Below are 21,314 nucleotides of genomic sequence, written 5' to 3' on the forward strand. Positions count from 1 at the left end.
CCCACTCAGCTCTCATTATGTATCTGATCACATTAATTTTCTTTCCAATTTAATCTTAAAAGGCTACAAGATAAAATCCCACGTTACAGGTAAGGATCTGAAAAGTAGAAGTTGCATTTCCAAGAAACGTGTGAAAATTTGACTTGGACCTATATGCCAGGAGAGCAGGAAACAATCCAGGTTTTCCTGAGTGCACACTGTCTTGGGTTTTCTAACCAAAAAAATGTTTATTCTATTCCATCTATTGAAACCCGGCTGGGGAGATTTTTCTTTATCTGCTTTAACTCCAGGAGGGAGGGGGTAACTGCCTTCTCTGATAACAAGCCAGCTGTTAAAACTGGGTGGAGCAGTGTTGCTTATCTCTACCCACATGGGGCAGTGTTGCTTATCCCTGTTCATTGTTCCACTACCCCCACGGGGATGTCTTCTGTTAATGGACCATTAAAGCTCACCAATGACATGACACATTACATCATACCATTGTGAGATGCTCTACACAGGGAGGAGGAGACAAACCTCTTCACCTAGATAAAAAGGAGCCACAAGTGTCAACAGTCATCCAGTTTTCCACTGGATTCCTGGAGGAAGACCAGACCCATCTCACCATTACTGGACCCTTTCTCTGTGAGATCATCTCTACTCCAACAGAACCACATCTGCCACTCCAGGAGGGCTTACTTTGGGTGTCAGGTTGTATTTCTGACTCTGTCTGGGTTTTCTAGGATTTCTTGTTTGTTTGTTCGCTTGCTTATTCTTCTGTACTACAACATTTGTATTTTTTTATATCCCTAGTAAAGTACTGGTATACCTATTCCCAAAATCTGTGCCTGACAGCCTTTTCAAATTTACAATAATTTGGAAAGGAGGGGTGGGACTTACATTCCAAGGGAGACTCCAATCTTCCCTGACAGATACCTGTCTATCTAAACCAAGACACACACAGAGTTTTAATTTTCTAGACCACTCACTAACACAAAGATCACAGAATCATAGAACGGTTTGGGTTTGGAAGGCACCTCCAAAGACCATCTCGTCCAACACCCCTACAACAAGCTCGGCCATCCTCAACTCGATGCTTGTCACAGTCCACACATATGGGACTGGTCACTGTACCTGCTTGAATCTGCATCAATTTTCGCATGGTCTTGAGCTCTTGAAGAATCGCCTGCAGGGTTGACTGGCAATTACACGTACAACAGTTTGGTCCAACTGATGAATTCACCATTGGGATTTCTCCTGAAAGAGAGTGGAATGAAATGGGCGAGATGTAACCCACTTAAAATCACCCAGACAACAATTAGCAGGTGTTTGAAACTATGATCATCAATATATCAGATTGTAAAATTAGATCAAAAGCATGAAAGGAAACAATTTTCAACATGATTCCTTTTAAGAGGAAAGGACCACTAGCTTTTATTCAATTACTAATATGTGCAATTATATTGAGTTGGGATGCAATGTTACATGGGCCGGAGAAGACTGCTCAGTGTGAATATAATGCAGTCCTCACAGCAGGGCTCTCTATTGTCAGGCTGGTTCATCTTGAATAACAAAAGCACCAAACCTCATTACAAACATACTCATTTTATCACACGCACAAAAAAAAGCCCATCTCCCTGAACAGTCTTACAAAGAATGAAGACAGTCTGTGCAATAAAGGTTTGTATTGTACATAAAATGAGGGTCTAGGAATTTTTAAACTGCTTGAATGTTACAGGTGATTCTTTACCATGTGAAGAAGGAGAAGGAAAATAAAAATCCTATTTCGAGAAAAAAAACCCAAAAAACAGACCGGGACAGAAAAGAACCACCAGCAATGAAAGCTTTTAAATCTGCTCTTCTGTTTGCTAGGGTGGGATGGTTTTCTATGATGTTTTCCATCACTGTGACCTACAAGATGGACTTTCCACAGTTTCCCTTTGAAAATTAATACAGTAGTTTAAGAGATTCCTGTTCTTTAGTAATTCTTACTAATGTTTAAATGAACTTACATAGTTCTAGTTCTAGCCCTCAGCAGTGCTTTTTTTATTACTGCTTTACTTTCCAGAAGTTTTGCATTTTTTTGTTCTGAATTAGAACAGGCTGCAACAGCTGAGAGATTTCAAACTTTGCAGGATAGCTGCATCCTGCACTTTAGCTTAAGACAGCTATATCCCTAGTTTCAATTCAAATAAAAATTTCAAAATTCAACAAAACACCTAACAGTATCTGATTGAAACTGAGGCTAGATGGGATGCTCCTCCCTTCCTTTCCAAATGCCCTTATAGTCAATTAAACTGATGGCTATTTTACTGCTCAAGACTGCAGGAGGAGGGATGACCATTTTATGAAGATAGGTACAAATGCACCTAACAAAATAACCTCATTTGATGTCACATGTGGACTTCAGCCAGTGTATTTCCCTTTTTCTTCTGTAGCCTGATACCTACCAGGTGCCCTTTAATCATTACCTAGCTAAAGTGAACATAAGCAATTCATTTAATCTCCACTTATAAATCTTCACATTTTTCATTATTACTTCTGTTTTCCTCTGAAGCCAAACCAGGTTATTAATATCTTTTTAGGTTTGGGTTGTGTTCTTTCATTAAAGATCCCTGATGTCAGACACACACAGACTCCCTGACTTTAATCCTCATTTGAAATAACTGAAAATCTGGCCATCACCAGGCACTTGTTCTCTACCGCCTTTCATACAGTCCTTCAGACCTGAAGCAACATCTATCAGACTTGAGCAAACTCATGGTCACACTTCAAAGGTGTGCTATTTATAGAGCTAAACTAATGCATCACTTAAAGATAGTTCGTATCTTCTGGGCGTCGTGCTCCTCTTTTCCTCAGATATTTAGATTCTCTACACTACTGCCTGCAATTACAAATGCTGATATTTTAAAATATCATACACAGATAAAATCTGTTAAAATTGTATTAAGATAAATGGAGTAGTTAAAAACAAAATCCCTGCAAATCTAGCAAAAGCAAATGCAGTAGCACTACTGGCTTCATCTCTCCAAGGTTACAGCTGCAAATAAAATGATTTTTTTTGAACTAAAAGTTATTTGGAAAACAGGCTGAGAATCTCAAAATGAAACAAAAAGGTTTCTGACTCAGCAGGACTCTGCCTAGTTTGATCTCACCCTTCCTTTGTACAGTCTATTCATTGGAAGTTCCTTGGGGCATGGATGGGATTTTACCTTTTCAATGGTTCACGAAGTGTTTAGCCCATTGTTACGAGTACAGGGGAAAAAAAGAATGTTATCTTTAGCTTTACAGCAGATTAATCAGAATCCCTCAATTTGGCTCCACCAACACCCTTTACCTGTTAGAAGTAGACTTTTAAGTAGATGAATTTTAAGACTACTTATAATTTAATAGCACCAGCATAACTCTGCACCTTTCAGTAAGACAAGCAGGTACCCCAGAAATGGGAGACCCAGAAATTAAAAGAGTTTTATTAACAGATGACAAATACAAAGTAAGACCATCCTTCCCTCAGTCCCTTCTCAGTTGTTTTAGACGAAAAGATCCTCAGAATAAAGTCTGTCCTTTCTCTTGATCACAATTCAATATTCTAGTGGGCTTCTGGAAATCATATCTGAAACACTTGGGGGGAAACATGGTTGGTGGGTTTTGTTTCCTTCTTAACAAAGGCTCTATATCATGCTGAATTGCACGTGAAAACTTGAACAAGTTGTATCAGTAAATACCTGTACATCTTTCCTGTTGCAATATAACATCTTCCTAATGGAAAGACCCAGGAACACAGGCTCCTGATGGAAAACCAAAGGGTCTATTTTCCCACTGAGGTATAGGGGATTTACTTTATAATCCCCATTAACGCTGATAGAAATTACCCATGTAAATCTACCATAGGTACTGGGAATAGGAAAAGAGACCACCAATATTTCAAATCAAAGCAGTGTTCTACTGATTCCTTACATATTCATGAGGGTTTTTTATTTTCTTTCTGTCCTCCCTCCTCTGATCGGTTATTGTGTTGTAAGAAATATCTAGTAGTGTTCTCAGTCATTGTTCTAAGCACTATCTTTATCATTTTTAGAGGACAAAAGCAACTCTTTTCTACTTGTTATAAATCAATTTTTAATTTTAAAAGGAGATCAGACTTTTTATTTTTATGAAGAAGTCTTTAAAGAGCCATCTCCCCCTCTTTTGGAAGCTAGCCACCAGGCAAATTTGATACCTGCCTGTATGACTGAGAGAAGGAAAGGACACAAGTACATGAGTTGCTACCCTGATGTGAGCAGTAAGTAGCCCAGAACAGTGTTTTGTTCCAGCTGGATCTGCTGAGAGGGAATTCACTCCCTGTAACTAACGTTGCTACCAGTTTATACTGGAAAAGCATGCAAGAACTACCCAGTGAAAATTATCTTGATACAACCCAAAAGCAATTCAGCTGCTGCATCACTGCTGGATTTGGTACAGAACACAAGAAATGAAACTCAAGTGTGAGTTTGTTGTCTCTAATAAGACAGACATGGTGCTCAGTTTGTAGTCCCAGCTGCCTTCCACTTCAAACAGTGGGTCACATGTCTATCTAACATTCTGACCTGTGAAACCACCACCTTAAGTCTGGTTTGGAATAAATCCCTTTGGTTTTCAAGTATGTTCCTACTCTGCCCTCTGTTGCAGCAATGTCTAGGCTTGCCCTGTTCCTCCTTTACTCTCTTTCATTTTTGTTGATGCCTTAAGTTTTAGCTCCCATATTTTTCAGATTCTGTACTGCATTGGTATATAACTCTGAACTTCATACAGATGGTTAGCAAGTTCTCTTCACAGTTTAGTTAGACAAAACAATCCTTTTCCAGCCCAGCCGGAGAACCAAGGTCACTGTCGCAGCTTCAGGCCCCAAAAAGTATAAACAGAAGCAAATTGGTGGAAGCAAAACTGGGAGAATGTGACTTTATCACCTGAAGCTGTAATTGGACAATTAACCCCAATATGCAAATGGATGGAACTTATAAAAGCGTGAAAAACTTGTGACCCGTCGTCCATCTTGGGTGTAGCCTCAGCCAGGCTCTTGTGCTGCCCAAGGCGTATCCTTTGAAGGCCTTTTAAATAAATACCTACTTTCTCTTACTCTGTCTAGCCTCTGTTCTAGGTAGCCTCTCCAAGCACCATGGTCAATAGCTTTCTCATGAATGTTTTATATACTAGCACCTATTAAACATCTATTCCAGTCTCTCCTTGAACCACCTTTACCCTGTGAGTACGTAAGTGCAACAGTGAGATGGACTTGATGTGTCTGTTACATTCAATTTTGAGCAATGGCCTACGCATATCGCCATTTTCTATACAGTATCTACCCACAGTGGACAGAAAGAGTTTCTGGATTCAGATCACCTACTACAGATGCCTGAACATCTCCTCAGTGATGACCTAAGCCTGACAGCCCCAGGTAAAAATGTTATGTCTGGCAGTTTTGTTCTGGTAGTTTAAGCACCATGGTAAGTACCAAGGAGTAGTATCTCCCTTGAAGTATTGTTCAGCATTTCTACACCCAGCTTTTAAGAACTTTGTCCACCCTCTGAATAACATCTAAAATACTGACTTGATGCTCAGGCTCCCAATGCAAACAATGGGGGGAAATCAGGCTGTTAAGATGCCCAGAGGAGCTGTGTGCTGGGTGAGGAGCAGTTTCAGGGCTTACTCACTGCTCAGAAATGCATCAAAAATTTTTCTTCCCTAGAGAACCAGGCTTTGGAGCCCAAGCAGCACCCAGGATCACAATCAGAGGCAGACACCTCAAACCAAATTGCTGTGCAGATCCTCTTTTCAAAGGTGGCCAGAGGAGAGGGCCCACACCCTCCTTTACATAACCCAAAAGATTGCATTCCTTTCAGCAGCAGGACAGCTGCAAAGGGAGGTGGCTCCTGGGGTGCTCCCCCAAGAGCTGGGAGCCTGGGCACTCCTGACCAGCCCAGGAAGTTGCTCAACCTGACCCTTCCATGTCCCATAGACCACTCCAAACCTGTAAGAGATCATAAGTCAACTGAATCCTTCCTACACACACAAAAAATCAAAGCTGACACTTTCTTGTGTATAGGGCCAAATCCTGTCAACACATTTTAGCTCACATGCTGAATCAGGCCCCTGAGGGGATAGAGGTGCTGCTCCACCTACTTTCTGGATTTGGGAACAAGGCACCTAATCTGTGCAGGCTTGGGCACTTCTGTGCATGCAGAGAACTGTCCCTGCCAGTGCCCAGGGCCTCTAAGGACATAGAAAGAGATGTGTGATGAATTTTCGGTCCTTCCATATTTAGAAGATTGTTACGGTGGGGTTTTGACAGCAGAGTTTTTTAATCTGGCAGCAAAACTTCCATTCTCTGGGACTTAATAAGAAAAAGCCATTTTAAAGGCACACTGCCATCTACTTCAGCGCAGAATTCTCTGCCAGTACTGGATTGGCCACACTCTAGTACATGCTGTTCATAGGTAGACTCCACCATCTCTTTTCTACAATAGTCTCATTGGAATAAAAGCCTAAGGCTGTGATGGAATTTTGTACCTGCAATTCAGTGGCCTGTTAGATGGCTGATGCCATCCCTTTATGAAAGGCAGTAGAATCCTGCTCCACAAGCAGTGTCACAACAGTGCTACATTACTCACGGCAAAGAGGAGTGGTAGAGGTTGACATTTAATTAGCCATGAATTTAATAACAATGACAAAAGCTGTTTTAGTAAGTACTGTATAGAAATTAAGCTTGTAAAGGCATTGAGTAATTCTATCCTATCACCAGGAAACCATTTTAAAAGCTAAGACAGATGGTAGCAGAATGCACAGTGCCCACTTTCACACCTTTTTGAAGTGATAACTATGTGCTCATTTTGTAGACTCTGAACTATAACTGCTTTCAGTGCAGTGGTACAATATATCATCATCACAACAAAGGCAGATATTTAGTAGAGAACAAGGAGAGGGGGGAAAAAAGGCACCATTCTCAGTGTCTAACAGGTCATACCATTGGATGCCACAGTTCGAGCCTGATTTTGGAACGTTTTGGATCGAGTTCCGTATTGCCCTGAAAAATGGCTGGCTTGGGGTGATAACTCGTTCCAGGCCCCGCTCTGTGATGGATGGAGGCTCCCCTGGGACTCCGCAGGGGGATTCAGGCGCTGGGCCCAGGCTAAGTCTAAATCTTGGGGCTCTTCCTTCAGTTTTTCTCCTTCTTTGCCAACTCGTTGATAGATTCTTCCAGTGCTGTCATTCAGTAATCTTCTCATCCCTGTAATTTGTTTTTTAATTTCCCGGCTTTCATCTCCTAATGAAAACAGAGCCACAGTTATCACTGTAAATTAGCAAAAACAGTAATGGGTAGTAGCAATTAGTGGTTTTAGATGCCAATAAGAGTTGGAGCACATAAATAAATAAATAACAACAAGAAAGAAAAGGGATGGTTGAGTGGTCGTTGGGATGGACCAGGCTATGCTTTCACACAGCCATGGCATACAGCTCTCATGCCTGAAAGACCTGCTGAACTTGGCTTTCTTGATGCTGTTTCTGAGGCTTTGATGAGTAAGATTATTTTTTGCCAGAAGGAAATAATAATAGCTACAGCAGTTTCAAATAAACTGTCCTTTTAGGAGAGTGATCCTATTCAGGCATTGACATCAGTGGGTATTTTCCCTGAGTAAAGCCCAAAGGATCAGACCCTTTATGTATCAGTTTGCTGTATGTTGAAGGATAGATCCTACAAAAAGAAAAAAAAAAACACAGAAAGCACCATGCCACACACATGCAGAACAGCACTGCATCTATTGATTTTAATGAACGAAATCAGCTCCTTATTCCACAGAATTTAGTAATACTGGATTATACAGGAATAAATTAAACAGTAGCTAATATGTGTGTAACTGCAGATAGCTGAATTGCTGGATGTCTTAAAAATGTAGATTCTAAAAAGAAAATGAAAATATATACAAGAAAAATGTGACTGTTCCAAATAAATTCAGGGCATTTAAATAATAAAAGTTACATACTTATTACTCATGGCACCGTTGAAGTATTAATTTTACATATGAAACTGCTGATTGCACAATGAATAGATGTGTTTTGGGCAGATAGTAGCTATTTTGCTCGTTATAGCATACATTACATTTCATGAGTAATAGGGAAGTGTTCATTGCCCTTTCTGAAGAAAGAAGCTTCTGGTTTTCTTACTGGTAATAGAAAAATCAAATATCCTAAGCAAATGTCATAAGTAAGATCTAGAAACTGATGAATCAACCTTCCTTTATAGAATACTTAATACAATAATGCCTGGTATCCTCAATCCAATTTATATTTGTGCTTCCCAAAATAAACCTATTTTTGGGAAAGCAACTGTACAAAAGAAACTTTAGAAGAAAAAAAAAATCCTACTCTCCAAAAATCCAAGATGCAAGGTGTGCCGTCTCTGGTTCAACAAGGTACTTGAAAGTGTGCTAAATGCCAGGCATGTGAACAATTTTATCAACTCAATGGCACTATTTAGCTGCCTACCAGACAGCTAAAAGAGCAGCAAACCCCTCCCCAACACAGGCCAAGCTCAACGTGGTGGTGACTGCTGCAAGCCCGGTGTACCTAGGGACACTGAACACCCAAAAGAGGGAGGTTTTGTACCGGGAGAAGAATAAGCAGAAAGGGAGAGGAGCTGAACTATGTGCTCCAGCCTCTGCTGGATCCCAGCATCTCCGGCTTGACCTGGAGCACCGGTTCCCTGGGCCGCTGCCAGCTGGCTCCAGCCCACCCCGATCCAGTGAGGAGAGTGGGCGGCTCGCAAGAAAGCTTCGAGTCCAAACTTAGAAAAATATTTGCCAACCCCGTACAGCAATACTCCAGCACCGTTTCCACTCCAGCTAAAGCAGTGAGAAAAACCCTCTGCAAGGAAGTTCTGCACTGTATTTATTTATTTTGTTAGTTTGCCTGCAGATTTATGTGTGCGGGTGTGATTTAATTAACAGTAACAGCACCAATTCCTTTAAAATGACACTTTTTGGCCCCAGTCCAACCAGGGGTTGATTGTTTGCAGTTCCCAACCTCGAAATGCTGCAGAGTAGCACTGGACTCCAATTACTGAGATACTACATGGCTCTACCTGCCCATATCCCAGCTCTAAATGCTCCCACCACAACACAGCCTGAAGCAATCTCTTCCTATCTACCCCGGGAGTTTTAAGTTGGCAATTTGGATTTGTACTCAATGGCAAAATGTATGTGAGTATCAAAACAGCTTCCCACCCACCTCCTCCTGGCAGGGTGCAAGGACTGTGCTACGTGTCTGGTCGGGTGACATGTTGTTAGAAAGATTAAATTTCCATTACCCAATTACATAAAATATTAATGTTAATTGAGCTTATTCAGCCTTGATTCTGTTCCCTTGTTCCTTTATATAGAAGTCTTCCTATACAGTGACATGAGCATACTTAATTCCAGATAGAAAAAAAAAAACCCAATACATTTATGTTAGAATAAACCCTGAACTTGCATTTTACATAAACTTATCTTTTTGTTTAGGCAGACCATTACTTAAACGGGGAGATTCACCCTTTGTAAACTTGCTCGTTGGGATTTGGGTTTTGGGATTTTTTTTCAGGGATTTTTGTTTTTTGTTTGGTTTTTAAAATATGTCTTCCCTTTTGCAAGAAAGGGCATTAAAAACCTACAGGCTATAAGCCTGACTTAGCCTTCAATGCAAGTGTACACCCCTCCTCTCCCAATCATGCCTTCTTCCAGCTTTTAGTTTGTACCTGACCAGCAACAGCAGCAACCTCCCCACAGGAGTGGAGAGCAGATGATGTTACACCATTTGAATCTCCAGATGGGTGCAACACCACTAACAGATTTAAATTCTTGCTCCCTGGTTATCTCATTTGGCTATTAGCTCTAGAGCCCAAGGACAGCATTTTGTTATTAGTTATTCCACTCCTGATACTTTTCACTGATTATAACCATGTAATTTAAAAATGAAAAAAAAAAGTAGATGGGGCAGAGAGAAAACACAACTCAAATTAGTGTGTCCTAAGGAAGAGCCAGCCTTCTTTTAAATGCTAAATAGAATAATAAAGCACTGGAAAAAATTATTACATAGAAATCTGCATTATCTATCTGTACAAAGCTTTCCAAGATAGATGCTGAGGCCTGAGAAGAGCAGTGCATACTTCAGCCTCTCTCTGTACACACACCAGAGCTCCTCACCATTTCCAGGGAGATGGGGATGTCTCCAAAGGCTGCCTACAGGATTTGCCATTTGGATACCCCATGTAAATCTCTGGGTCTCATCTGAAACCATTGAAATTACTTGTAAAACACTAAGACACTTACAAAATGCTACTCAAAACAGAACCATGGCAAGTTAGAGCCCTGTTTAGGACCTTGTATATAGAGATGTCAATTGTCAGAACAAAAACATACTAACAATTTTTAATAACTACTGTTATAGTTGTTTCCAGGATGGCACCTTACAAACAACCTATTTTTTTCCTACATGACCTGACTGTAATCTTATAAAACAAAAACAAAACAAAGAAGCACAAACCAAAGCCCTTTAATAAATGCTACACAATCATAAAAGGTAATTTCCTCAAAATTCCTTTCAATCTATTTCCTTACTGAAAGTGTACAACATAAAAACTTCCTGCTTTGAAAGCTGCAAGGAACAAATGTAAACCAGAACTGTTCCAGGGTGCAGTAGCATCCACATGCTAAGTGTGCAGCTGTCTGAAGCAACAGGCCTGTAAACAACTCCAGGTGACGACATATTAATGATAATTCATTTATTACACTCTTTGCTCCTATATGCCTGTCCACCTTTTCACTATTATGTTTATTAAACTTAATATATCACATTGCCTACAAACATGTTGTTATACTTTTCCTGAACAGTTTATCAAATATTATCACAGTATTGCAAACAATTGTAAAATTATATGCAATCATATCAATATGTTCAAGCATCAGAGTACTTGAGCACCAGTAATCAGAGAAGTGGTAACCATGTCTGTATTAATGTGTGTATTTTAAAGTGCATAAATGGGTGAACAGAATTAAGGTTGGACATAGTCTGTATTTGGTATTTCCTTCCTTTGACTCAGAAAACCAAATAACCATCATATTGTCTTTGTACAGTATTTTGCAAATACTGTCTCTATTTCTCACAATTATGTTTCTCATATGTTTTGGCAAATATTCACAAGCTGACTTCTAAAATAGAGTTTTTCTATTAATTATAGTTTAATTTCATGGGTTTTTTTGGACAGAGAAAACACCTATGGAGCTTCTTTCTTTCTTGACCATACAAATAGGGCTTTTTCCTGGACCAGACTGCTTACTGAAGTTACTTTTATCTCAGATTTCCCCCTTTGTGTCCAACTAGGCTGAAATTGGTGGAGTTGTTGCGAGGGTAGGAATGGCAGTGACAGACAAGCACATGTGAGCTGACAACATGAGTCTGGTTTGTATGGAAACAAGGCTCCAGAAGTGAGAAAAAATGGAAGTTGAAGCATATGGCGTGAAAGCTCAACAAAAAATAAATAAGTGCAAAGGGTTATATAATTAAGCATATTAAACTGCAATTTATTAGATGACACTTGAATGCTGCCCTCTCTGGAAGGGGGCCAGCAAACCTCGGCTGCTGTATTTGAAGACTGTAAGGGCTGATTCAGAGCAGCTCAAGGGATGGGGAACCATGTGCACACAGGGCACACGGCTCCACTGCTCAGCCAGGCTGAGCTCACCAAAACACCTTTTGGAATGCTACACCGTGTTCAGGTATTTCCTTCAGAGACAGTTATCCTAGAAGGAAGCTCAGCATCCCTTCTCAGCAAGAATTATACCTACATCAAATCATAATTTTTAAAAATCAAGGTATTTTTTGTCATCTTGTCCCACAAGTCATCCTGAAACAGAAAGTTGGGGAGGTCAGCATGGGGAAAACAGAGGATCCATGTGCATGATTCCTTATCAGAGCAAAGGTCTCCTAAATCACGTGGAACCTTACTGTGACTTCTCTGTGCAGAACTGGAATTGGGCATCTGTGGAACTAAACTGATGGATAAGCACACATTTCCTTAAAAAAGCAATCCCAGGTCTTTGCCAGCATATAAGACTCTACATTGAAGAAAGAACACAGGCAACAACACCCTTTGCAAATTAAAAACCTAAACTCCAAGGCAGCAGGGAGGGCAGTGGTCATGAACAGTGTCAGAGGGCCACACAAGCAACACGAGTTATGAACTGGAGAACTGGACTCTGCTAAACTAACAGACATTAGTTCATTATACTAGTTAGTTTATTATATTAGTGGGGACATTGAAGCTGTCTAAGGTGAGGCATTTTAGCAATGCTCTAAAACATCACCTCAAAGCACTTTCTTATGTTCATGTCACCACACAAAGCACTAGAATTACATATGCAGGAAAACTGGATCACCTTCAAATCAGATCTCTTACTCCCAAAGCAAGCACAGAAACACATGGTTTAATAACCCTGCCTATCATGAGACAAACAAAGTTATTAAGCCCCACAAACACTAATGTAAGCAAAGAAATTTGCAGAATCAAACCCAGGATTAGACCCTGAGACCATTCAGGATTTGGGGGTTATTTCCCTGGAAACTGGGTCATACCAGGTGGCCCAACCACCACTCCCACCACAAACAAAGTAAGTCTTTGGAAGAGCCTGGTGAAACAGTTTCAAAACACCAACAGGAGAGGCCACAGAAGCCCAAGTTACACACTTGCGATCCACCTTGCGCCAGCTAAATCACTCGGGAAAGGACAAGTGAGCAGCTGTTCAATATAACTATATATTAATGGGGTCATATAATTAAAAAAGTAATAATAGATATGCAACAACTTCCCCCAGTTCTTGGAAATATCCCAGGCCAAGATCATGCCTTAGCCCCAAAGGGAAATACTTTACAAAGTTAGATCATTAGAGAACACAGATACATAAAATAAACTTTTATGCAGTCTTAATTACAGAAGCCACCACTGCAACAACCAGACTTGGGAAATAATCCTATTAACAGTAACACAAGCCTGTGAAGTTACTTGTTAAGTCAACTTTTTCTCTGTGAATAAATTGCAAAGGATATTATTTCTGGGACAGAATAAATTCTTGAAATTAGTGAGTAACTTATGCATTGCTCTCCTGCACCAAGAACACATTATTTATTTTTACCATGACACAGCGAAGATATTAATCTGCTGCCTTCCATTTCAACAAAGCCAAATGCTGTAAAATGCACAGACACCTGCATTACAGTACATTTCAGTTCCACTTTATATCAGTCATAAACATCTCTGTTTTGGACATCTCTTCAAAACAAATGCTCCAAGCACACTGTGCGTAGCATGCAATTTTATGAAACTATAAAAGTTCTTCACTGTTAATTACACAGACAAATGTCTCATCACACATTTGATTACCAGGATAATATAATTAGTTTTCTGCATTAACCTTTCAAACATAGAGCCTGAATTTCAAGTTGAAAGCATTGTAAAAACACTCAGTCTGGAAGTATACTGTATTTCCATGTTTTTGTGATGGTAATAAAATATTAAGACTAAAAAAACCACAATATGGTGTATGCAAAAGATTTTTATTTAATAGACAGTGTAAGTTTAATCATCACTGTCCACAAGACACAGGAGTACACAGTCCCTTCAAGAGCCTGTAATACCAAGTCTGGACTAGCAGCCCTGTGACTTTACTGAAAAAGCTGAAGTCAGGTCTGTTTTAAATCTCATCCATGTTTGAGGTTTAAGCATTTCACTCTGGGCTGCCTCCTCCTTCTCAGGCTCAGCAGTCTCTCCTGGTACCAGATAACTAAGCCCTTTCCTTCAAAACAAAAGACATGCTAGTTCTCATCCACAAAATATAGTAGTTATACTTCACATTTCCCTGCAATTTTGTAGACTGTGGTTAGCGTGTCCTTCATCTAGAAAAATGTGACTTCTTGTTCATCATCTTATCAGAACAAAGGACTGGGGGAGAGGAGAAGCCACCACATCTGACTCCCAACACTGTACTACATGAGGAAACTTCCCAAGCTCTGTTCAGACAGCACTTGGACTCTACACCATTGCAACCATCAGAGGTGATGTCCAGTACTGTGTGCCTTTAATTGCACTGAATCCTCCTCCAATTTATAGCCTACATTTACACAAAGCTGTATTTTGCCCATCTGTGCTGGTGCAAAAAAGACCATCTAGGTTCATCAGGTCCTTCTTGACATTTCATCTTTAATTTTTCTGTACATTAAACAAACTGGATTCTTCTGATTTACTCATTTATCCTAGCAGCTTCTCATCTTCTCAACCACAGTTTTGAGTTAACCATGTTCAGCTGTGCAAAGGCATTTCCACATCCCATTCCTGCTAAAGCTTCACTCATTTATAGACTGCCACTAACATTTTACCTCACCTAAAGGTAATAGTTTCAATGCTGTATCATAGCATCCATTCCATAGTAAAGGCTGCATCACACTGGAGTTTCAACTGCTAATCCCATGGATCACTTAAACAGGAGAACAAACCTGACTCTAAATCAACAAGCTAGAATAAACATCCTTCTGAGATAAATTTTGGCATAAAGCAGTGAAATCAAGTGAAGCAGCAATTAGACCCTGACGATACCTGATAAGGAAGATCCTTGATAGGATTCACATTCTTAAAGGTTAAATTCTGACTGACTCTTGAAATAGGTGAACTTGAGGCACTTAAATGCCAGAGCACCTTCAGTCACAATGAAAAGCTGGACATACTGAAAAAGAAAAACCCAAACAAATCTAAGGACAACACAACCAAGCCAAAATCAAGATCAGTTGGTCTGACTCACAACACAAATGTCAAAGCACAGACTTCTGCACATACTTAGAGCACCCTGGCTGATGCCTAACTCTTGCTGAAGCTTTATCATGACTTAAGAGTTGGAAGAAAAAGCATTTCAAGTAAACCTCTGGTGGAGCTCACTCCAACAGGTTCATCAGAGTTCACCAAAAGTGCTTACAGAACATGAAACCCAAACACAAAGCACAGCAGCTGCCTTTGCTTCTCCCTGGAAATGGGTGTAGGGAAGAAACACTTGCTCAAAATCCTAATGGTGAGAAGCTGAGAAGGGAATTCAAGGCAGCTCCCACCCCTGTTTTAACACATCCTCCTATTCTCTCCCATTTGCTGCTGACCTGCAGAAGAGGATGTGGCACTATGAATTTAGGAGACAAAGGCATTTTGCATGCAGACTAACTTCAGGTGCTGATTCCCTCATCCCAATGCTTCCTGCCAGCTCCAAGGGACAACACACACAGACGACAAAAACCTTAAATCACCCCACAAAAATGTTTAGGCTCCTGGTGCTGAAAAGGAGAGGCAGACAACCCCAAATTTCTTGCTGCAAAGGCATCTGCTTTCTCCAAAGCCTGAACAAAGTGCTCACAAGCTTGCTTTATACAGCTCAAAAACCTGGCCCTTCCTTCTTTGAATTTAGCCTGCCAGATCTTTACCAAGAGGAGCTTTTTCCAGGTGAGGTCCTGGACACAACTGGAAGGGGATAGAAGCAGTAAACGAAGAAGCACTCTGCAGATGAGGAGTTATACAGGATAAAAAGCACACAAGAAAGGTAAAGGTTCACTGATATGCTGTAATACATGTCATGCTGCAGACTCTATATTACTTCTCTATTTTCTTTACACATTTTTAACTGTTGATTTAATTTAATTTTGCCATGGCAGGATTAGCAGGCAAGCTCCAGAGGTGAAAGGACATTACATTAAGACAGCACATTAATCCTCTATCCCACCCAAGGCAGAAGCAAAACCAAACAAATAGCAGCTTCCTGGAAATTGAATTTCTGTTATCCAGATGTCAAAGATGTAATACCCCAATTACACAAACTATTGCCAGTGAAGCATGCCAGGGAATATGCAATGTAAATGGGGTGAGCACAGAGCTGCAAAACTGCAGAGTCAGCATCTGGCTCTCTGAGTGAGTGATAATTAGCACTGTGTGTAGACACTAATAAACATTTATGTCTGAAATTACAACTTTTAGCAGTGTTAATAAAGGATATATTGGCAATTCATAGAATAAAAGGGTCTTGAAAAGAACGTCATATTAAACAATGGCAGGCGCTTTCTGTGCTTGCACAGAGGTTTTTCCTCCCTAATTGCAAATGGCCACGCAATGTTGCTCGAAAATTAATCAACACAAGCACATACCTAAAAAAACTGGCTGTGTTTCTTTGGTCTCCCCATTAACATCATTGCTGTAGTCAGAGATCTTATATATCTCATGATGGTAATCTGGAATGAAAAACGATAAAAAAAATTAGAACTCAAGTGATCTGGAAAAAATGAACACTGAACACATTGCTACAGTTTTACTACACAATTTATCAATATATCTGCAGTTTATTTCATGTACATCAAATTAACCACAGAAAATGTGCTCTGTATCAGCACCTCCTAAAAAGCCTTTGCTCACACTGGAGAGACTCAGCTCAAATATTTCACAGATTTTAGGGAATAGCTATGTCTGCCCTAAATTACTGTGTTCATTTTCACAGCAAATTATCCCACCAGATGCCAATTATCTGGCTTCTTGCTTTACAGAAGGAAAGCAGATTTATAATGAAAACTTTACCTTCCCAGAGACCAAGGCAAACTTTCAAACTTCACCTCAGTAAGGAATCAGCAATGTACACTAGGGCTGTATTGCTCAGCTGTCCTGACTCATACTGATGTCACTGGCCTCCCAACTCTGAAGAAAGGAGGATCAGGGACACCTTGGGATACTCACCTATAGAAATTAATGCCTGTGATGACCTGAAGAATTAGCACTGGCATCTCATTTACAAAGATGTTACAAGATATTTTAAAACAAAAAAAAATCACCACTGTTTCTATTTTAAATAAAAAGCTATTTTGCTGTGAAGGTCTCTGTTGTAAACCCGGGCAGGTGTTCACTAAAACCAGAGCTTTGTTTACATGTGTGTACAGAGGGAATAGTAAGTCCAAGGAAAAAAAGAAGTGTCTAAAGGCAGCTCTCCTGGATGCTATTTCTGACTCTGTTCCTGGCACACACTCTGTCCTTCGGCAAATCGCTCAAGACTGAACAATATATTCAGTGTCTCGAAAGAGCCACCTCCCCACCTCACTCCTTCCATGCCCTCCCAGTTCCCAACGCTCTCAGCTACTCCCTCTATAAACTGGTTTTATGTTTACTTGCCTCACAAAAAGCGAGGCAGAGATTAACTTACGGAAGGGACTTTGGGGGATTCACTTAAAAGGTGTAACACAAGTGGAGGGTGGCACAAGCAGCTCCTTCTCCCACAGGCAGCACACCTGCACCTCTGACCAAAAAGCCACAGGATTGGAAAAGTCTCCTGGAAGTCACTTTTTTGTTATGTGCTGTTTGTTTGTACAGCAGGACTGTCTCGAAGGCACAAGAGGAGGAACAACCCAGTATGTAAACTAAAATCGAACCTAACAGAGCATTGCAATAGAATGAGAAGGGCCTGGAGAAAAACGAGGGGAAAACAAGCACACCACAGACCTGGAGAGGTCAGCAGTGAGGTGCTACACAAAGAGTTCCTCTGCTTCCTAAGCATGTCCAGCCAGTGAAATGGGTAAAGGTGAAGTTAAAGATATGACACTGAGGAAGTAAAAGCTTCTTTCATGAGACTAAACTGGCAGGATTGATGCTGCATTTCATGATCACTAGCTGTCCTGTTGAGCAGAGGGTGTGATGAAGTGGCTTGGTGGGTACCTGATGGCACCTTCATCCTCTCAAGGACATTCCAAGATCTGTGGGAGCAAGTATCTGGAAACTAGGACTTAAATTACTTACAGACTCATGGTCCTTAGATATACAGAATACATGTGGTTTCTTCTCTAGCACATCTTAGCATATCCAGCTGGTCACAATATTCTTCTGGTCTGCAGCTACGGCCCTAAAGTCACCAGATTTCACCCCAGAGGTGCGTTAGTTTTAGCACAGGAATGGATTTTCTCTTGTTTTGGTCATTATTGATCACTGTGATAAGGTGTTGTGAAGTTATTTTTGGAGAGAATAAGTATTGTATGGACACATATCAATAACATGTGGTGTGTTACCAACCAGTTCATACAGCACAGCCTTTTTTCTTTGGTTTTCTTCTTCTGCCTTGGATGTCACAGTCCAGGCACTGGAAAACCATATCAATTTCACAACAGTAAACTGTGACATTACAGAATAACTCCTGCAAGAGGCAAAGGCCAATTACAAGAGACAACTATTTATACGTAATTATCTTTCTAAACAACTGTGATAGAAAGGAGTATGAGAGTGCAGACTCACGTACAAAACATGACTTTTATCTCTTCTATTCTCAAAGTACAAAGACAATTTTCTCTCTAGGATATGCTTTTAGTGTAGTTTTCTATTTGACTTTCTACATCCACAAAAAGACCCCAGACAAAATACTATTAATAATGTACCATCATAACTAGATTTACCTATTGAAATAAGGTTAAATAGATTGTCTCATACACTGAGGCATGTCTAAACCTGTAAGAAGCGGCAAGTGAGACTGGCAAAATAGTCACCTATGTCTGGCACATACTCTTTTTACAGGTCCATTAGGACAGAAAGAAACAAAGCAAAATTTCAGTTTCGTTTTTCCACATTTTGATTTCACCACCTCCATGCTCCAGCCCTGTTGTGCACTAACTCTGCCTCCAAGTTGGGAGCATGTTCACTACCAAAACCTCACAAACCAAACCTGTTCTCTGTAAACACTACACCCTTGATAGGTCTGCTAATGGATACCGACCTCCAATGCATTTCAGACACGTCTGGCAGGTCCCTGCCCCTCTAGTTTTAACAGGGACCATGTGTGATGCCCCAGACCCCCCTGCCACCACACAGCAGTCATTATTTACTACTCGCACAAAGCAAGTTTATTTCCATCTGTGAATTTCTTTGCGTCAAACGTAATTTTGCAGAGCACTCCCCAGACAGCAAGTCCTGACACTCGTGTGTGTGTCCCCCTTTTCACCAGTGTGACATTACAACCAAGCAGTCACCTGCCTTGAACTTGGCATGCAGGACACACACAGCGTTTCATGGAGATATTCCCGTCCAATACTTGGGAACACAAAAGGAGAAACGATCTCGACTCAAATCCATCAGTGCAAAAACATCTCATCGGCCGGAGAAGGGATAAATCCCCAAACAAAATAAATCCCTAGGGGTGGGAAGTCCACCTGTTAAAATGCCTACCAGCGGCTGTATCTTTTTTCCCCTTTAATTAAAGAAAACAACAACAACAAGACTGAAACACAGAGCTGTGCTTCTTGCCCGACATGAATTCAAATATTTCTCCCCTCACGATCCCTTTCAAAATATCCTCTTTTCCAAAAGCAAACACACCCCGAGCGAACAAGTTACACGCCAGCGGCTCTCCCTTGCCCACGTACAATTAATTACCTGCGTGGATTTTTAATAAAGCAATCTCGATTCAGCTTTTCTTTGAAATACGCGGATGTACACAGCCGAGGAGAGGAAAAAAAACACCCCAAATACAATAAATCCACAAGAGTTGAATACTAAGGAGGTCTGTCGCTGCTCAAGTGTCATTATTTTTTGCTCGCTTCCCGATTTTACCTCTTCTCCCCCCCGCCCAAGCAGGATTTACCACGAAACACGATCCAACTTTATTTTGTGCAAGGTCTGCTTGGACAAAAACAACACGTTCACCTGAGGTGGTGGGGGGGAAGCTTGAGGTGGTGGTTTTGCAAAAACACGTAACGCACATGCAAAAATAATTTAAAAAAAAAAAAAAAGGAAACGGGAAGGGGGTGAAAGAAATGAAATTAAAAAAAAAAAAAAGAAAAAAAAAAGAAAGAAAGAAAGGCGTGCAATGATTTCGGGGAGTTCAGGCAGAGGATTGCGGAGTTCAATAACAGAGCCGGGAGGGAGCGGCGGCCCGGGGGCGCCGGCGTTTCATAACGCCCCGCTCCCCCCGGGGCAAAAGTCGGGGCTGCCCACGGCCGGCGAACAAAGCCCGGCCGCCCCCGCCTTACCTTCATTGACCAGTTTAAAGCTTTGGGATTTTCTGCTCCTTTTCCTCTGGGCGAACTCCATGGTGCGGGCAGGAAGGAGCGGGGCGGACACAGGACCGAGCTCCGTCCCTCCGATCAGCAATACACGCGGGGGTTGGGAGAGACGGCGGCTCCGGCGGCGAATAAAGGGATCCGGGACAAGTTGGCTCCGGTCTCCCCCCCGCTCCCGCCCCGAACTTTGAGGGAAAGCGGGGTGCGGCGGGGGGAGCCCCGCGGGGGCGATGCCGCCGCCTTCCCCCCCGCCGGCTGCGCGGCCGCGGCCCGGCGGCGAAGGGCGGCCCGCAATGGCTTCGCCGCCGGCGCCGGGACCCCGGTGCCACCTGCTGGGGGAAGGAAGGCGGCGGTTCCGCCGGCCGGGAGCCGCCGCCACCCCGGGGCCGGCCCGCCGCCACTCGGCCCCGCCGCGGGCTGAGGGCGAGGGGCTCAGGGGCAGCGCCATTTTGTGTCCCCCTCCCGCCGCGCGCCTCACACACGGGCACCGGCGCTGCCCGCTCAGCCCCGCCGTGCTGCCCGCGGCTCCCCTCGGGCTGAGCGGGGGGAGCTCCTCGTGTTTAGCGGGACCGGGCCCGGGCCGGCGGGGAGGGGGTTGAAGTTGGCGTGCGGAAGTGGGTAAACCTCAGGAACTGATGGCAACACCTGTTTGTTGCTGTGTTTTACAGGGATTATCGCAGCGATGTGTCCGCTGGTGTCATGGACCGAGGCCTGGAGAAGAGCGCCGAGCCGCCAGCTGGGCTGAGGGATGTTGAGCTCTGCCAAACCTGAATCGCCTTAGCAAGAGGAAGACAGTCCCTCAGCCAAAAACTGCATCGCCTTAGCAAGACGAAGAGAGTCTCGGCTTTCCAGAGGAGCGAGATTTAGGGCGTCTGGCAACCCTCCCGACGGTCACCGTGAGGTCACTGCAGCCATACGGCTGGCCCAAACACAGCTGAAATTAGTGCTTTGATTTATGCACCACTTGACGCCTTCAGCCACACTTCCAGTTCGCTCACTGTGGTAAATTCACTGAAGGTGGAGTGGTTTTTTTTACAGCCGAGAGTGCTTTTGCCTGTTGCCTGTAGAGAAAGGACCCAGGCGTTTACAGTTATGACTGCTGATAACTGCAAACACAGCTCCGATCATCATCTTGTGTTTTACATGTAGTCAGACTGTGTTGTGACAAGGAGAAGACTATGTGATACTTGCACACGCCTACTTGAACAGATGCAAATGCAGAT

At 42.1% G+C, this 21,314-nt stretch overlaps 1 protein-coding gene across 4 annotated transcripts in view; it reads right to left on the minus strand.

Moving 5' to 3' along the window:
- The window catches only part of BEND7 (BEN domain containing 7), a 48,278-nt gene extending 27,321 nt beyond the window's left edge, over positions 1–20,957 (minus strand). For all 4 annotated transcript variants that reach the window (XM_066182737.1, XM_066182736.1, XM_066182735.1 and 1 more), the window contains exons 1-4: positions 20,062–20,957; positions 16,216–16,299; positions 6,980–7,279; positions 1,114–1,236 (exon numbers count right to left, since the gene is read on the minus strand). In XM_066182737.1, coding sequence (XP_066038834.1) covers positions 1,114–1,236; positions 6,980–7,279; positions 16,216–16,299; positions 20,062–20,539 — 985 coding nt within the window. In that variant the 5' untranslated portion in view covers positions 20,540–20,957. The remainder of the gene's footprint in view (positions 1–1,113; positions 1,237–6,979; positions 7,280–16,215; positions 16,300–20,061) is intronic.
- Between the last annotated feature and the right edge of the window lie 357 nt (positions 20,958–21,314).

Source organism: Chamaea fasciata, unplaced genomic scaffold (genome assembly GCF_029207755.1).
Source record: "Chamaea fasciata isolate MVZ Bird 193981 ecotype frontalis unplaced genomic scaffold, bChaFas1.0.hap1 SCAF_5, whole genome shotgun sequence".
In the NCBI taxonomy this organism is placed as follows: Eukaryota; Metazoa; Chordata; class Aves; order Passeriformes; family Sylviidae; genus Chamaea; species Chamaea fasciata.